The 18796-nt window shown below is 38.2% G+C and overlaps 1 protein-coding gene across 3 annotated transcripts in view; it reads right to left on the bottom strand.

Moving 5' to 3' along the window:
* The window catches only part of LAMA2 (laminin subunit alpha 2), a 707472-nt gene extending 697641 nt beyond the window's left edge, over positions 1-9831 (bottom strand). For all 3 annotated transcript variants that reach the window (XM_086317880.1, XM_086317878.1, XM_086317879.1), the window contains exon 1: positions 9169-9831. In XM_086317880.1, coding sequence (XP_086174006.1) covers positions 9169-9298 — 130 coding nt within the window. In that variant the 5' untranslated portion in view covers positions 9299-9831. The remainder of the gene's footprint in view (positions 1-9168) is intronic.
* Between the last annotated feature and the right edge of the window lie 8965 nt (positions 9832-18796).

Here is an 18796-nt window from a genome sequence, read left to right as displayed (position 1 = left end):
AAACCGCTAATAGACTAGCCTCTACAATCTTCTTCTAAATGTCATGTGCCAAACAGGATAAAGCTCCCATATTAAAATCCACATTCAAGATGACTGGAAAAATACTATATTTTTATTCATATTAACATCTTTGGCAGGCAATACCCTAGCTTTAACTCTCAATGTAATTTTAGATTATGTCTCAAAACTATCTTTATATGATAATTATCCGTGACTTTTAATAAAATGAAATATGTAGGTGAAGTTTATCCTTTCATACTTTCTAAGAAGTTAAATTTTTTAGAATCATCTCTTTGAAAACCATATTGTATTCAGAATCAGGATATTAAAGGAAAAAGAAAGGGAGGGAGGAAGGGGAAGAGGGAAGGAAAGAAGCAGAGGTAGGGAGAAAGGGAAGGGAGGGAGGAGGGAAGAAGGAAGACAGAGATGGTTTGTTTTAAATGATAAAATTAGGTCAGCCCAAAATTGAGTTACTTTATTCCAAAGATTACTGCAAGACTTACAGAGATCCTTAAAGAAGTTATAAAAATCGAAGCAGAGCATCGAGTGCTTCTAACTGTAAAAAGGTTGATAACATTTCAAAGTTCCTTTCATAAAAGAAGTCATCAGATCAATACATCACTGTGTCATTTTTAATAATAGTACCTAAACTTTAGCTCTGATACTGAAATGAATGATAAAAAAAAAAAGAGAACTCTAAGGTACATACATATCCATGTGGGATTATAGAGAATTTTTGTAACAAGTACATTAGCTAAAAATGCTCCAAGAAACCAAAGGCATATTTCTAGGAACACTGGGACAAAATAAAAGGATATGTAGAAGTTCCTTGAACTTGGGCAGTTTTGAGCTATTCATATTCTTTAATAGTAGAATGGAAGTGAGATGCCAAAAGCAAAAAAAAAAAAAAAGTTTTACAAAGATGCCTCTGAGCCTCCTGATGTTAAGATTGTTGAAGTGTAATACTCTGGAATGGATTCTCTTAAACATGCCCTACAAATGAAAGGTTAGGGGCAGGAGATGAATTTAAAATAATCCTATGTTTATCCTGTGTCTACCCCAATGGATTAGAGCTTGCTTGAGATGAAAAATATTAATTTATTCAATTCATTCATTTTATTCTGCTCAAAACTCTTCAGTATCATCCACCTGAGTTAGACTAAAAAGCAAAATCTTTACAGTGATCAAGCCCGCATTACTTCTCTAGCCCTTCAAATTGTGCTTTAGACCTTTGTAAGCCTGTTCCCTGTGCTCAGAGTACTCTTCCAGCTGATATCTGTATTAATCATTCCCAAAACCCCAGCAAGTATTCACTCAAGGGTGACCTTCTCAGTGAGGTCAACCTTTATCCCTTTATCACTATTTAAAAATAGAAACCATCCTTCATTCTTAGAACTCCTGACTCCTTTTTGTTGTATTTGTCCAGAAATCCATCACTGGCTACATTCTACACAATATAGGTATTCATGATATTACTTATTCATTATATTTTCATCATATTTGTCTCAACTAGAATATAAACTCCATAAGAGCAGGGATATATTGAGTTTGTTGTTGTTGTTGGGCGGGGGGAGCTCTCTTTTGCTCACTGAATACAATCATTCTTTAACCACATTCCAATACACATAGGCCCAACCCACCAATTTCTTGCAGAAATTCTGGCCTTGGAATTCAGTTTTACCCATGGGTTCAGCCCAGAATCCATCTTCTTTCTGGCTGCCTGGTATACACTGAGCCTGGCATGAGTCTTGGAGAATCATGTGCCTATCTAACGCTGTCCTTCTCTCAGCCCCACCTTCTTTTCCCATTCACCTCGGTAGGCTTCTGCCTTAGTTCCTGCTTAGCTACCCATTTCAAAGTTGTGACTAAGACTCCTAAACTCCAGTCTTCCAGATTAGAAACTAGACAATTTGGCCACTGTCAATGTTTTCTTCCTCATCTTTTCCACAGGGTCTCCACGTGCTAAATAAGGACGTAAAGCATATTGGACAGATGACCTGGAGTCACCTATTTTATTTAAGTACTCTCTTGGAAACTCTTCCAGACATGTTCTACCCACAGGATAAAATCCTACTGGACAGCTAATGCTGGCTGGACTCAGGTGTGCATTTGATAAATCCTTTGGACTCTATAAGGACAGATAACCACCCCACTAATCTTGTTATGCACAGGCTAAACAGAAATTAGTATTCCCTGTTCTGGACCCACGAGGCCTTGATTCCTCCTCTTCCATTGTGGCCCACCATTGTAGTTCCAAAATTCTGAAGTAGATTATGAAAGGAGATGTCAGAGCCCGTATAAAGCTTAAATGAATTTCTTTTTATCGGTCACTGCTAAATCTATGTGGACTAGAAGAAAGAACAATGATTCATTCTCAGCGGTCCACACTGAAAAGTCTAGCACATTAGTCATTTCCATGAATAATCAGTATTTATTAAATATATGAATAGAAAAAAGAGTGGCAATGATCTACTTAAGGAAACTTTTTTGAGTAGCAGCTATTACAGTATAACTGAAAGGAATAAAAAGTCCAAATTCTACTACTTCAGAAATTCTTTTTATTTAACTAAAACCCACCCATGGGGGAAAAAAATCCATGTTTTTCTTACAGCAATCATATCTGGGTAGAACTCTTGGGGTATCTATTTGAGTTGTTAAATAATTACATCTAAAGAAGGTGAAAAGTGTAGTCATTACAGTGAGGTGAAATCTCATCTTTTAGGAGCTACAGTAACTGAAGTGAATTAAGAAACAATTGGACAAAATTAACAAATGCAACCTAATTAAACTTAAAAGATTTTGCACAGCAAAGGGAAACCATAAATAAGACAAAAAGACAACCCTCAGAATGGGAGAAAATATTTGCAAACCAAGCATCTGACAAAGGATTAATCTCCAAATATACAAGCAGCTAAATATAAAAAGAAAAAAACCCAATCCAAAAATGAGTGGAAGACCTAAATAGACATTTCTCCAAAGGAGACATATAGATGGCCAACAAATCCATGAAAAAATGTTCAACATCACTAATTGTTAGAGAAAAGCATATCAAAACTACAATGAGATATCACCTCATATCAGCCAGATTGGTCATGATCAAAACATCTACAAACTATAGATGCTGAAAAGGATGTGGAAAAAGGGAAACCCTCCTGCACTGTTAGTGGGAATGTCAGTCAGTTCAGTTGCTCAGTAGCATCTGACTCTTTTCGACCCCATGAACTGCAGCACACCAGGTCTCCCTGTCCATCACCAGCTCCTGGAGTTTACTCAAACTCATGTCCATTGAGTCTGTGATGCCATCCAGCCATCTCATCCTCTGTCGTCCCCTTCTCTTCCTGCCCCCAATCCCTCTCAGCATCAGGGTTTTTTCCAATGAGTCAACTCTTCCCGTGAGGTGGCCAAAGTATTGGAATTTCAGCTTCAGCATCAGTCCTTCCAAAGAACACCCAGGGCTGATCTCCTTTAGAATGGACTGGTTGGATCCCTTGCAGTCCAAGGGACTCTCAAGAGTCTTCTCCAACACCACAGTTCAAAAGCATCAATTCTTTAGCACTCAGCTTTCTTCACAGTCCAACTCTCACATCCATACATGACCACTGGAAAAACCATAGCCTTGACTAGACAGACCTTTGTTGGCAAAGTAATGTCTCTGCTTTTCAATATGCTATCTAGGTTGGTCATAACTTTCCTTCCAAGGAGTAAGCATCTTTTAATTTCATGGCTGCAGTCACCATCTGCAGTGATTTCAGAGCCCAAAAAAATAAAGTCTGACACTGTTTCTGCTGTTTCCCCATCTATTTGATACAAATACTATTAAGAACAGTATGGAGGTTCCTTAAATCACTAAAAATAAAACTACCATATGAGCCAGCAATCCCCACTACTGGGTATATACTCTGAGAAAACCACAATTCAAAAAGACACACGTACCCCAATGTTCACTGCAGCACTATTTACAAAAGCCAGGACATAAAAGCAACATAAATGTCCATCAACAGATGAACAGATAAAGAAGATGTGAAACATATATACAATGAAATATTATTTAGCCATGAAAAGGAAAGAAACTGGGTCATCTCTAGTGATGTGGATGGACCTAGAGTCTGTCAAACTGAGTTAAATAAGTCAAAAAGAGAAAAACAAACATTGTATATTAACTCGTATGCATGGAATATAGAAAGATGGTATAGATGAGCCTGTTTGCAAGCCAGGAATAGAGACACAAAGAGAACAAATATGTGGACACAGGTGGGAAGGGAAAGAAGGTGAGATGAACAAGGAGAGTATGACTGAGATATATACACTGCTGCTGCTGCTGCTAAGTCACTTCAGTCGTGTCCAACTCTGTGTGACCCCATAGACGTCAGCCCATGAGGCTCCCCCGTCCCTGGGATTCTCCAGGCAAGAACACTGGAGTGGGTTGCCATTTCCTTCTCCAATTCAGGAAAGTGAAAAGTGAGAGTGAAGTCACCCAGTCGTGTCCAACTCTTCGCGACCCCATGGACTGCAGCCTACCAGGCTCCTCCATCCATGGGATTTTCCAGGTGAGAGTACTGGAGTGGGGTGCCATTGCCACACTACCATGTGTAAAATAGATAGCTAGTAGGAAGCTGCTATATAGCACAGGGAGCTTAGCTCGGTGTTCTGAGATGACCTAGAGGGGTGGGATGTGGGGCGTGAGAGGGATGTTCAAGGGAGGGGGGATGTATGTATACATATAGCTGATTCACTTCACTATACAGTAAAAATTGACACAACACTGTAAAGCAATAATACTCCACATAAAAAATTAAAATAAAAAAATAAGAGACCCAGCCAATATATCATAAAAAGAGTATGATGTGTATTAATAAGTATTAACCAGAATTATAACCAAAACTTATTCAAACTTTTGCAAGAAAGGTCCTATATCTTTCTCATGTGCATATTACAGTGTACCTAGAATAAGATCCTATTTGTTTACACAACAAAATGTTAAATATAAAAAATTTAAAAAGAGACAGAATTGGCAAAGCATGTGCAAGGTTTTCATAATCCCAAGAAACTCTTGATACAGATTCAGTTCATTACTTTGCAGGAAATCTTAAAAAAAAATTTAGGAATAAGATATATCAGCAATTTGCATACACCAATAAGTGAGATTTTAAGAATATATAAAGTATGTTATTTAAATAAACTCTAACACATCCATAATATAACAGTCAATGGTGAATATGTTCATATTCTTACTCATACACTTTATATGTTATAAATCATTTTTACCAAACTAGTAGGCCAATATGTAGTGAACAAGCCAACAAGTTACAAATGTAACAAAAGGAAATACCATAAAAAAAAATCAATTACAGCTTTACAGCCACAATAAATCCCCTGAAAAGTTCTCAGGTAATTTATAACGTGTTCTCACATTTTATAGCACAGGATGTTTTAGAACTGTGCAATTTATGGTGATGTGGAAATTACATATTAAATTTTTAAGTATTCTTGCCAAACATGAGTGACAATCATCTCAAAGATGTTTTTATTTTAAATCTCAGAAGACATCTAAAAACACATTTATATTCACTGAATATTTTCTTGACATTTTTTAAGAATTCAGAAGTTCAAATACAAGTATGCATTCTCAAAACAATAGAATGTAATACTAGAATCTTGGACTTGGTTAAGGACTGGAGACTTGAATCTTAACTTCCTTTCTGCAGAGGCATTCCTTCCTAAATCATCTCTGACATGTTGCACATTTGATCACTGCATGGACATTTCCAGAAGCTGGGTGTTCCAGCACAACCCAATTATTTCTGAACAGCTCAGAACAGGGAAGGGAGAGGAGGGAGGAGAGGTTTCCTCTCATTTTATTTAACTTAAACCTTCCTCTTTGTCACACTCTTCTATGCATTTAAATTCAGGCTTTAGAAAGAATAATTTAGTCTCTCTTCCAAATAACAACCCTTCCAAAAATTCAAGGATATCTCATGATTTCCTAAGTCTTTCTTTCTCCAAATTAACAGTCTTTACTTGGAATAATCCTCCTTTAAAAATCTTTTCAGACTTCTAACCTTTCTGCTCTTCCTCCTCTCGATTTGCATCCATTTGTCAATGCTGCACTCAAATGTGTACTAAACCAACCAGCCAACCTGCTTCTAAGTTTTTTATGAGTTAACTATTCTGTCACCATATCGCACTGTATGTTCATATTGAACGGGCTGCAGTTCAGACTGCCTTTCTCATCCTGTCTTTGTACTCATTCCTGTTCATATGAAGTACACAACAAATGTTTAAAGAGGGCAACATGAAACTACTTAACATCTGGATACAAATAACAAAACCAAGTTCATGTAGGTTGTGTTCATGGATCAGCCTATAGAGACCTTTATAGATTCCTGAATCTGATAGTCATCAGCTTAGCCATCTGAATCAGTTTTGGAACACCGGCAGTTGTCATAAACTTGGATGTTATATTTTCCATCAAGCCATTACCAAGACAAATGAGCATAAGGAAACCTCTGTCACAGCCCTAAAGACTTCTTCCTGGATCGATCTTGATCTACTATGCAGTAGTCTTTGGAAATTATTTTCACTCAGTTGCAATTTACCTACTATTACATTTCCATTTCCACACATTATTTACACAAATATCAGGATAAGATCTTATCTACTGCCTTGCTGAAATACAGACCCACTTTGTATCATTTTCCTATTCTGTCAATCTTAAATTTAGTTAAGGAATTTCCTTAGAATATCTTTCCTGCTGAGTCAATACTATTGATACCACAATTCACTGTGTTCTAGAAACTATACAAGATTTCAAAGAAAAACAACAACAAAAAAAATCTGATTAAGTTTCTAACTTAGTTACAATGTCTAAAAATGTTTCCTCATGTCAACATTCTTAGTAAACTAGTACATTCTAAATTAATTCTTGGCCAGGAAGGTCAGTGCTAGTATAATTGAAAAGAGAAAATTGATGATAGCCAAGAGAACACCTCTTCAATCAAACTCATATCCAATAATCTTCACTGAGACCTTGCTTTAACAGAACTGTATTGAAAAGGAAACATGGCCTCAAAAAATTAAATGGAAAAAAAAAAAACTTTTGTACTATAAAATGGGACCTTGAACATAAAACAATACTAGAAGTGCTCTTAGTTGTTAAGAATTAAGTTATTATCAGTTGCATGAACTTAAGTCACAGCTACTCCAAGCCTTAAGTTTTAAATGTGTCTAACAATAAATAATGACTGGAGGTAAAATAATCTCACATATATAAGGTATTTTAAAAATATAAAGCACTATACAAATTTAAGGCATTATGAATATATATTTTATGTAAACTTTAATATTAACAAGCTTTAACCATTTATCCATGAGCCAGTCTCTAAATATATTGCAAATAATCTATAAAATACACAATAACTGATGCTAGAATGCAAAATATAGCAGTGTATAGTGAACGCTATGGTATAGTTAGAATTCCTTATTGTGCATAATGTTCAAATGATGTCTCAACAAATGGCAGTATAATTTCTCCATTCTGAATTCATTTCATCTTGTGCCTGGACCATAGAAATCAGAGTTAATTTTACCTCAAATAAAACTGGGGAGAGGGAGGAGACAGGAGGGAGAATAAGAAAAAAAAGGGGGGGCATGCCATGGAAAACTGTCAGGAACCCACTTGATCCCTACTCTGCATGCTTTGAGCTTCAAGTAAACAGAGAGTTGATGATCTTGGTATCTTTACTCCCAGCTGCCTAAGAGTATTAAAGTATTATGTTTTGTTAAAACATCACATAACTGAGTAAAGTTAATATTTAAAGGTAGTATTTTTTAAATCAGCTGCCAAAGATACTCTCAAAATCATTCTCATAAATTCTATTAATTAAGCCACATTGACCCCATTTGACTTCTCAGAAAAGCAAAAGCCAAAATAGAAGGGAAAAAAATGTTATATAGTGAATGTAAGGTCATTTTTATTCTAGGAATTTTAATCAGGGGGTTATTATTATAGCTAGGAGCTTAGAGTACATTTTTTTTCTCCCTTTAAAATAAAGTAGCAATGCTAGAAATGCTAGATTGCAAGCAGAAAAACTATCAGAACTGTTGACATAGCTTATTCCAGTTAACTAAAAGAGGGATAAGTATTCTTTAAAATTCTGGCAGATTCGGTCTCATCAAAACTTTCAAAAGCTACTAATCTCCAGATTTTGTACTCTTAGGGTAAACATTTTGATGTTTGAAACCAAACCTTAAATATTTCTCAAACTTTTTTTTTACTTTGATACATGTTTTCCAACTTACAGAAAAGTCTGCTCAAATGTTGTATTATAAATTATTGTGTTAAATGCTGCACGTGCACTTCTTTTAAAATTCATGACCATAAACTAACCCTGCAGTCTCCCCAGAGTTTCAGAAATCATATACAAACATTAAGGCGCTCTGAGGAGAGTTATTTGTGTTACGTTAAGTATAACTGTTTCCCAAAGTCAGGCGAAGAGTGTTATCTGGGCACTGTGGTCTTAATTAAAACACAAATGACATAGAGGTTTCATCTGTGTTTAAGCAAGGGGAGGCATTTCACTATAATAAAATAGCATACCCAAAATAGGATGTCGGTAAATAAAAGATGAGTCTGGGGGCACCACTGCCAAGAAAGAAAATCCACATACTTAACGACTTACCGACTGAACAACAAAAAACGCCTTTACACGCCCTGTTCAAAGAGTTAGAAACAAAGTCTCTAAAAATAAAGATGTATCAGCTGCCCTCCATAAAGCTCCAAGACGAGCCACAGCTTGGGAAATCTTTCTCTGCGGGGATGGAAACGGAGTTGGGGAAACTTTTTAAAGTTTTTTAATTGGTTGAAAGTTTGCCTCTTAGAAAAACTTAGGAAACTAATTTGCAGGATGTTCAGTGATAGCAAGTAGACACAGAAACGCATGGAAGATGAAAACGCTCCGTTTTCTTTGGGGGGAGGTAGGCAGACGGTGGGTGAACTCAGGGAGCTAAAAGTGAACTTGCATCAGACTTAGACCCTCTCGCCCCAAAGCGCGCTCCCCAAAGGCAAAGCAAGAAAGCGGTCCCTCTCCAGCAAGCGTAGGACGAAGGGACCAGAGAAGGTCCGCGGGCCCCAGCAGAGCGTGTGACCTGGAGCCCGTGCCTCGACTGTACCTCTTTGCTGATGCGCGGGTGGCTGCCACCGATGCTGCTGCTGCTGCTGCCGCTCCGGGCGCTGCGCCTGGCCGCCCCCGAGGCCTCCGCTGAGCAGCAGGACCAGGAGCACCCCGAAGGCTCGGGGCATTGCGGTAGCCCCCAGAGCGGATTCACTTTTCGGGAGCTGGAGTCGCTGCCGCCCGGTCTCCTGGCCCGGGCTAGTAAGCTGAATGTGCAGCAGCTGCTGGCTAAAGGAAGGAGCCAGCCCCCACCCACCCCGGCTCGGTCGCAGCCGGAGTGTTGGGGGAGAAAGAAGACACTCCCCCACCCGCCCCTTTCCCTGGCCCTCGCCCCACAGACGTCCCGGCCCAGGCCCTTAAAGGGTCCTCGGTGAAAGAGGCCTTTTGCTACAGCCTAGGTCCTTCACTGCGAGAAAAGATTGGCTTCATCTGTTAGCTGAACTTCAAGATAAAGGAAGTCATTGATAAGAGACCACTTTGTGACCTGTAAAATCCCTCCACGTGGAAAGCATTCAATTTTGTGGGAAATCAGCACAGCTAGGATCTTTAGCGAAGCTCAGAAGATGGACCTCCTGAGAAAGGCCTGGCAAAGCTGTGCGAGAGCACTGCGTATCCAGGTGATCCACGCTGGGGATAAGTCTGTCCCAAAGGTCCAGATGACTGCCAGGGTACTAGGAGGCAGAGGGTGAACCGGATGAGGCAGTGAGGCCAGGAGACTTACGGCTGGCTAGGCAGCAAGAGGCGGGGCGGGGGGAGGGGATCGCAAAATAAAACAAGCCCCCTTTATCCACTGCGATGTCTATGACGAATGTGAAGGTAAAAATTAAGGTTTTCCATTCAGTCAGGTAACATGCATTCAAAGAGGATAAAAGGTCTTTTCGTTTCCCTTCAGATTCAAAATGTCTTGCTTCCAGTCCCCATTTCTTCCCTGTAACTCAGCAGAATTATCTGCAAGGTTTTCTGGCACCCCGTGTTCAGATGACAGTTCCTTACTAGTTTTGTGTGTGTGTGTGTGTGTGTGTGTGTGTGTGTGTGTGTGTGTGTGTGTGCGTTATGGTCTGTGGCTCTCATAAGATTTGGAACAGTTCTTTACTGGAGTTTTATGAGACGTCCAGGGTGTTTTTTGGTGGAGTCAGTGAGGAGGGGGACTACTGGCGTCAGTACACAGTGAGGTTAGAGCGTTATGGGTGGGTCAGTCCCTCGCCCCAGCCCAGGCAGCTCTGTAAGGGCCACTGGACATTCATTTCGATAAAAACCCTCACGTTATATTTGCAGCCTAATTTAAGTCTATTTTGCACACAAGCAAAAGTTTTTGCATCATTTTTTTTCCCTCGGATGTATCTACTATATAAATCGAGGAAAGAATATATGTGTTTTTTAACCTTATCAAGATTTGTTTATTCCAGAAAAATCTCATAACTGAAAACACCTCTGCTGGTGGTATTGACACCACAATATCTACACCCTATCTGTCACGTTGACATTGACTCCGAGTAGGCTCAGGCTTCTGTTTCATTTTGCCTGCTAGTTTTACCCAAGCATTTACACATTGAACTACATGTTGTTTTATACAGATAACTTTTTCCTCTTTATTTTATAGTTGATTTTATATTTTTTTAAATATTATGAAGTTAAGTGATAATATCTATGGATTTCCTGTCAATAAAATAAAGGAGATATTGTTCCTAATAGGATTGATTGAGACCCCTTAGCCAAATGTGCTTCCCAGGTGACACTAGTGGTAAAGAGCCAGCCTGCCAATGCAGGAGACATAAGAGACACAGGTTTGATCCCTCGGTTGGGAAGATCCCCTGAAGAAGGGCATGACGGCCCACTCTAGTATTCCTGCCTGGAGAATCCCATGGAAGAGGAACCTGGAAGGCTACAGCCCATCATGCTGCACAAAGTCAGACATGCCTAAAGCGACTACGCATGCATTGGCCAAATGGTGCCGAAGTGAATGGATATCCTTCAATGTTACCCATGTTTCCAAGTTTTATTAATATTAGTACTAGGAAAATTTTAAATCATTTTTTTCTTTATTGTAGAAGCAAAATGGAAAATGGCCCAAACCTTGAGAATAAGACTGATCTCATCTCTCAACTTGTTTATCAACACAGGGATAAAAGAAATACAAAATGATTTAACCAAAATTAAGATAAAAAAGTATTATCAGAGCTATATATTTTTCAGATAGACCTCACTGAGATACAATTTACACAAAATAAATACATCCACTTGGTATGTTTCACAATGTAAGCATCCATTTGACTGAGGTGTTAACCCCTGTACTGAGACAAGTTTGTGATGCTATAACTGCTTAGGAGCAATTCTTAATTCTAAATTCCATGTATTAAGCCTTTTCTTTTATGCTTAATTGTTTTTTTTACCCCAAATTTGTGAATATTCTTCTGTTTATCCATAGACATTTTATAACCTTGGGTTTATGATTTACTGGTGTTTGCTGTAAAGGCCTTAGGTAAGAGCTTTTTTCTTTTTTAATGTAGATATCCATTCATTTTAGTACCATTTGTTGAGAGAATTATTATCTTCTCATCTGATTACCTTGGCCCTTTTTCCAGAAGTCAGTTGAAAATATGTGGGTCTACTTTTGGACTCTGTTTTCATGTATCCAAATATATATATACATACATATGTATATAAATAAATTTGATAGTTTGCCAATATCATAGTCTGTATTACTATAAGTCTGTAGACTTATAGTAACCTCAAAGTTAAGTAATGTGAATCCTACAATTTTGTTTTACAGATGAAACTCTTTTTTTCTACTCTAGGTCCTTTGCATTTCCATACAATTATTGAGCTGGTACAAAAGTAACTGTGGCTTTGGACTCTGAATTTTAAATCACCATCACTAGGCTGAAACACATCTTTATTAATCAAAGTAGGAACCATTACAATCAACACATTTTTGTCAACGAGAAATAAGTTTATTTCTGGAGCATAACAATCCATCCTTGAGATTCAGTGAACTCATGGAAAGCATTTTCTGCCTCCTGCTGGTTGTGAAAGCATTTTTCCTGCAAAAAGCTGTTGAGATCTTGAAGAAGTGGCAGTTGGTTGGCGAGAGGTCAGGTGAATATGGTGGATGAGGCAAAACTTTGTAGTGTAATTCAGTCAACTTCCGAAACACTGGTTGTACAACAGTGTGCAGTCGGTCCTTGTGGAGAAGACTTGGGTCCTTTCTGTGGACCAATGCTTGCTGGAGGTGTTAGCTTTTGGTGCTTCTCATCAATTTGCTGAGCATACTTCTCAGATGTAATGATTTTGCCGGGATTCACAAAGCCGTAGTGGATCAGACCAGCAGAAGACCACCAAACAGTGATCATGACATTATTTGGTACAAGTTTGGGAAGTGCTTTGGAGCTTCTTCTCAGTCCAACCACTGAACTGGTCATTGCCAATAGTTGCATAAAATCCACGTTTCATCATATGTCAGAGTCCAATCAAGAAATGGTTCATTGTTGTGTAGAATAAGAGAATACTCCAAAATGATGGTGTTTTTGTTTTGTTTTGTTTTTTTTGGTCAGATCACAAGGCACCCACTTACTGAGCTTTTTCACTTTTCCAATTTTCTCCAAATACCTAACCCTCACAGAATGGTCGGTGTTCAGTTCTTCGGCAACTTCTTCTAATGCAGTTTTAAGAGGATCAGCTTCGATGATTGCTCTCAGTTGGTTGTTGTCCCCTTCTGATGGCTGGCCACTACGTTAATCATTTTCAGGGCTCTTGTCTCCTTTGCAAAACTTCTTCAACCACCACTGCACTGTACATTTGTTAGCAGTTCCTGAGCCAGATCTTTTGTTGATGTTGCAAGTTATCTCCACTGCTTTACAACCCATTTTGAGCTCTAATAAGAACATCATTTGAATTTTCTTTTTGTCTAACATCATTTCCATAGTCTAAAATAAATATAAAATACACAGCAAGTAATAAGTCATTAGCAAAAACTCATTAAGCAAGAAATGCACTTTGTGTTTGCACTGTTCTCAGTCACTCAGTTGTGTCTGATTCTTTGCAACCCCGTTTGCAACCCCGTGGACTGCAGCCCTCCAGACTCCTCTGTCCATGGGGACTCTCCAAGCAAGAATACTGGAGTAGGGTGCCATGCCCTCCTTCAGGAGATCTTTCCAACCAGGAATCAAACCCAGGTCTCCCACTTTGCAGGTGGATTCTTTACCATCTGAGCCACCAGGGAAGCCCAAGAATACTGGAGTAGGTAGCCTAAATCTTCTGAAAGGGAACTTGCTGACCCAGGAATAGAACTGGGGTCTCAGGCATTGCAGGTGGATTCTTTATCAGTTGAGCTACCAGGGAAGCCCGTTTAATTTATTTCAATACCAAATGGCAAAGTTCAACAATGCAAAACCACAATTACTTTTGCACCAACCTAATATTAACGTCGGAGAAGGCAATGGCAACCCACTCCAGTACTCTTGCCTGGAGAATCCCAAGGACGCAGGAGCCTGGTAGGGTGCAGTCCGTGGGGTCGCTAAGAGTCAGACACGACTGAACGACTTCACTTTCACTTTGCACCTTCATGTATTGGAGAAGGCAATGGCAACCCACTCCAGTACTCTTGCCTGGAGAATCCCATGGATGCAGGAGCCTGGTGGGCTGCCATCTACAGGGTCGCACAGAGTCGGACACGACTGAAGCGACTTAGCAGCGGCAGCAGCAATATTAACATCAGCTTTTCAATTTCTACCCCCCAAAAATAGTGTAGTAGGGAGTTTGATTGCAATTGGATTGAATATACAGATAAATATGTGAGGAAATTGATATTTTAGCAGTACCATGCCTTCTAATCCACAAAAATATGTTTCCGTTTATTCACATCTTCATTATAAGTATATAATATAGTAAGTATTATAAGGAGTCCTTTGTAGTTTTTTTTTTTTTAACTTCACAATATTGTATTGGTTTTGCCATATATCAACATGAATCCATCACAGGTATACACGTGTTCCCCATCCTGAACCCTCCTCCCACCTCCCTCCCTGTACCATCCCTCTGGGTCATCCCAGTGCACCAGCCCCAAGCATCCAGTATCATGCATTGAACCTGGACTGGCGACTCGTTTCATATATGATATTATACATGTTTCAATGCCATTCTCCCAAATCATCCCACCCTCTTCCTCTCCCACAGAGTCCAAAAGACTGTTCTTTACATCTGTGTCTCTTTTGCTATCTTGTATACAGGGTTATTGTTACCATCTTTCTAAATTCCATATATATACGTTAGTATACTGTATTGGTGTTTTTCCTTCTGGCTTACTTCACTCTGTATAACAGGCTCCCGTTTCATCCACCTCATTAGAACTGATTCAAATGTATTCTTTTTAATGGCTGAGTAATACTCCATTGTGTATATGTACCACAGCTTGCTTATCCATTCATCTGCTGATGGGCATCTAGGTTGCTTCCATGTCCTGGCTATTATAAACAGTGCTGCAATGAACATTGGGGTACATGTGTCTCTTTCAATTCTGGTTTCCTCAGTGTGTATGCCCAGCAGTGGGATTGCTGGGTCATAAGGCAGTTCTATTTCCAGTTTTTTAAGGAATCTCCACACTGTTCTCCATATGGCTGTACTAGTTTGCATTCCCACCAACAGTGTAAGAGGGTTCCCTTTTCTCCACACCCTCTCCAGCATTTATTGCTTGTAGACTTTTGGATCGCAGCCATTCTGACTGGCGTGAAATAGTACCTCATAGTGGTTTTGATTTGCATTTCTCTGATAATGAGTGATGTTGAGCATCTTTTCATGTGTTTGTTAGCCATCTGTATGTCTTCTTTGAAGAAATGTCTATTTAGTTCTTTGGCCCATTTTTTGATTGGGTCTTTTATTTTTCTGTAATTGAGCTATAGGAGTTGCTTGTATATTTTTGAGATTAGTTGTTTGTCAGTTGCTTCACTTGCTATTTATTATTTTCTCCCATTCTGAAGGCTGTCTTTTCACCTTGCTTATAGTTTCCTTTGTTGTGCAAAGGAAACTATAAGGAAAGTTACAAAGGAAGCTTTTAAGTTTAATTAGGTCCCATTTGTTTATTTTTGCTTTTATTTACAATATTCTGGGAGGTGGGTCATAGAGGATCCTACTGTGATTTTTGTCGGAGAATGTTTTGTCTATGTTCTCCTCTAGGAGTTTTATAGTTTCTGGTCTTACGTTTAGATCTTTAATCCATTTTGAGTTTATTTTTGTGTATGGTGTTAGAAAGTGTTCTAGTTTCATTCTTTTACAAGTGGTTGACCAGTTTTCCCAGCAACACTTGTTAAAGAGATTGTCTTTAATCCATTGTATATTCTTGCCTCCTTTGTCAAAGATAAGGTGTCCATAGGTGCGTGGATTTATACTACCCAAAGCAATTTGTAGTTTTTAATTTATATGTTTTAACATTCTTTGTAAACTTTACCTCTTAATGTTTCATGATATTGGATAGTATCATAAACAGTATTTTAAAATTTAATTTTCATACTAACAGTAATACAAGTGATTTTGGTTATATATACATTGGATCTAGCAAAATTATTAAGATGTCTTCAGGTAGCTTATATGTAGGATGTGTTAGTATACCTCATGTACAAGATCATGCCATTTACAAACAAAAGTATTTGACTTCTTCCTTTTCAATTTATATGAATTTCATATTTTTCCCTTGCCATATTCCAGGAAATATGTGACCTCCAATGAAAAAGTTGAATAAAGTAGTGAGAGTAGACATTTTCACCTTATTTCTGATCAGAAGGGAAGTCACTCATTCAGCATTATAGTGATGGTTATTGGTTTTTAGGCTTTCCCTTGTGGCTCAGCTGGTAAAGAATTTGTTGGCAATGCGAGAGACCCAGGTTCGATCCCTGGGTTGGGAAGATCCCCTGGAGAAGGGACAGGCTACCGACTCCAGTATTCTGGCCTGGAGAATTCCATGGACTGTATAGTCCATGGGGTTGCAAAGAGCTGGACACGACTGAGTGACTTTCACTTTCACTTTCTATTGGTTTTCAAGAGGTGTTTGTTCTAAAGTTGATGAAGTTCCACTCCTGCTGGAAGTTTTTGTGACAAAAGTGTATCCAAGTGGGGCAGTGCTTTTTCTTCATCTATTTAAATAAATATACATTTTCTCTATTTGGTTATTATCTCTCTATTTGGTGAATTACAGTAACTGAGTTTTCAGTGTTAATCAAACTCACAGTCCTGGCATTAAATCTCAATTTGCCATGGTGGATTATCTCTATTATCCCTAATTATAGATTATCCCTGTTATATGTTGCCGATTTTTATTTACTTACTATTTCAATAAGTATTTTTATGTCTATGTTCATGAGGGCTATTAGTTTATTGTAATTTTCTTGTAGAATTTATATCTAGTTTTGGTATCAGAGTAATGCTGGCCTTATATAATTAGTTGGATTATGGTCCTTCCTGAATGTGTTTGTATAGAATTTATACAATTTCTTCCCTTAGTGTTTTATTGAGCATACTAGTGAAATCATCTGGGCCCACAGTTTGGGGATTTTTTTGGAATATTTTGTTACATATTTTATGTTTTAAGTAGATATAGAATATTCAAATTTTCTTGTGTGACTCAAATTTCTTTCTTGTATCAGTTTTGATAATTTGTATCTTTCAAGGAAAGTATCTTTTTGGCTGAGTTGTCAAGCTTATTGGCATAAAGTTCTCAATATTCTCAATATTTTTTATTATTCTTTTAATGTCTATGGCATCTGTAGTAAATGATATTCTTCCCCAGTATTGGTAATTTGGTATCCTCTATTTAAAAAAAAAATCAGCCTTTTTTAGAGTATTGTTAATTTCATTCATTTTTTTCAAAGAATCAGCTTTTGGTTTCATTTATTTATTTATTTTCAATTTTCTGTTTCATTGGTTTCCCCTTGTATTTTTAAATTTTCCTTCCTTCTACTTATTTTAGTTTATTTCACTGTTCTTCTTAGCATCTTCTGGCAGAAGCTTAGATTACTGACTATAGACATTTCTTTTTACATGTGTGTGTGCATGCTCAATCATGTCTGACTCTCCAATCCCAGGGACTGCAGCCCACTAAGATCCTCTGTCCATGCAATTTTCCAGGCAAGAATACTGGAGTAGGTTGTTATTTCCTACTCCAAGGGATCTTCCTGACCCAGGGATTGAACCTGCGTCTCTTGCACCTCCTGCACCGGCAGGTGGCTTCTTTACCACTGGCACCACCTGGGAAGCCCTCTTAAATGTGTACATATGTCCTAAGTCACTTCAGTGTGTCCAACTCTTTGCGACCCTATGACCTGCAGCCAACCAGGCTCATCTGTCCATGGGATTCTCCAGGCAAGAATACTGGAGTGGGTTGCCATGCTGTCCTCCTCTTCTTACATAATGAATCACTATTATAACCTTATGTTAATATTTATTAAAAGACTTTAAAGTTCAGCATATTTTCTAAGCAGAGCCTGAGCTACAACTAACAAATTTGGAATTAAAAAATTTTAATTCCAAATCTTTTTAATTGAAAAATTCAATTCAAAATCTTACTTAAAATTTCTTCTGATTTCTTCTTTGGCATATGTGTTATTTTGAAGTGTGTTGTTGCTGTGGTCTCAATGTCTGTACCTCCCCAAGATACAGACATATGTGTTATACATTGACATTCTAAAGCCTACAATGATGGTATTAGGTGGTGAGGCCCTTGGGACGTGATGTGGCCATGAGGATGGTGATTCATGAATAGGGTTAGTACTCAAAATAGACTTGAAAGTTTCCTTGTTCCCTTCCACCATACGAGGACACAACAAATAGACTTGGACCCAGGTCCTCACCAGATACCAAATTTTCTGGCATATTACTTAATCTTGTGCTTTTCAGTCTCCAAAACTGAGAGATAAATGTCTATTCTTTAAAAGCTACTCAGTCTGATATTTTGCTATAGCAGCTAGAAATGGATTAAGACAGTTGTTAATATCCAGTTTTTTGAGGTCTTTTTAGATATTTTATTGTCATTAATTTCTAGCTTCAATCTCTTATGGTCAGAGAATACATTTAAATACTTTAAAATTTATTAGGACCTGTTCTTTATTCTAACACACAGTCTAAGTGAATGTTCCATATTCAGTTGAGGAAAATGACGTTCTGCTGTTCCAAGTTGGAGAGTTCTATAAAGGTTAATGGAGAAAGCAATGGCAAGCCACTCCAGTACTCTTGCCTAGAAAATCCCATGGATGGAGGAGCCTGGTGGGCTACAGTCCATGGGGTCGCCACGAGTCGGTCGCGACTGAGCGACTTCACTTTCACTTTTCACTTTCACGCAATGGAGAAGGAAATGGCAACCCACTTCAGTGTTCTTGCCTGGAGAATCTCAGGGATGGCAGAGCCTGGTGGGCTGCTGTCTATGGGGTCGCACAGAGTTGGACACGACTAAAGCGACTTAGCAGCAGCATAAAGGTTAATTAAATTAAATTGGTTGATAGAGTGGTTTTTTATGCATATTCATTTGTTGTTTATTTGTTCTATCAATTATTAAGAGATAAATATTTAAATCTCCATGGTAATTAATTGTATTTCTATTTAACCTTTCCAGTCTAAAATTAGTTATCTATTGTTTCATAACAAAT

The sequence above is a fragment of the Bos grunniens genome, chromosome 9, assembly GCF_055505025.1.
Source record: "Bos grunniens cultivar Pamir isolate PY7600 chromosome 9, Bosgru_T2T1.0, whole genome shotgun sequence".
Lineage (NCBI taxonomy): Eukaryota > Metazoa > Chordata > Mammalia > Artiodactyla > Bovidae > Bos > Bos grunniens.
The sequence above is the reverse complement of the archived record's forward strand: the minus strand, read 5'-3'. Positions and strand labels throughout refer to the sequence as shown.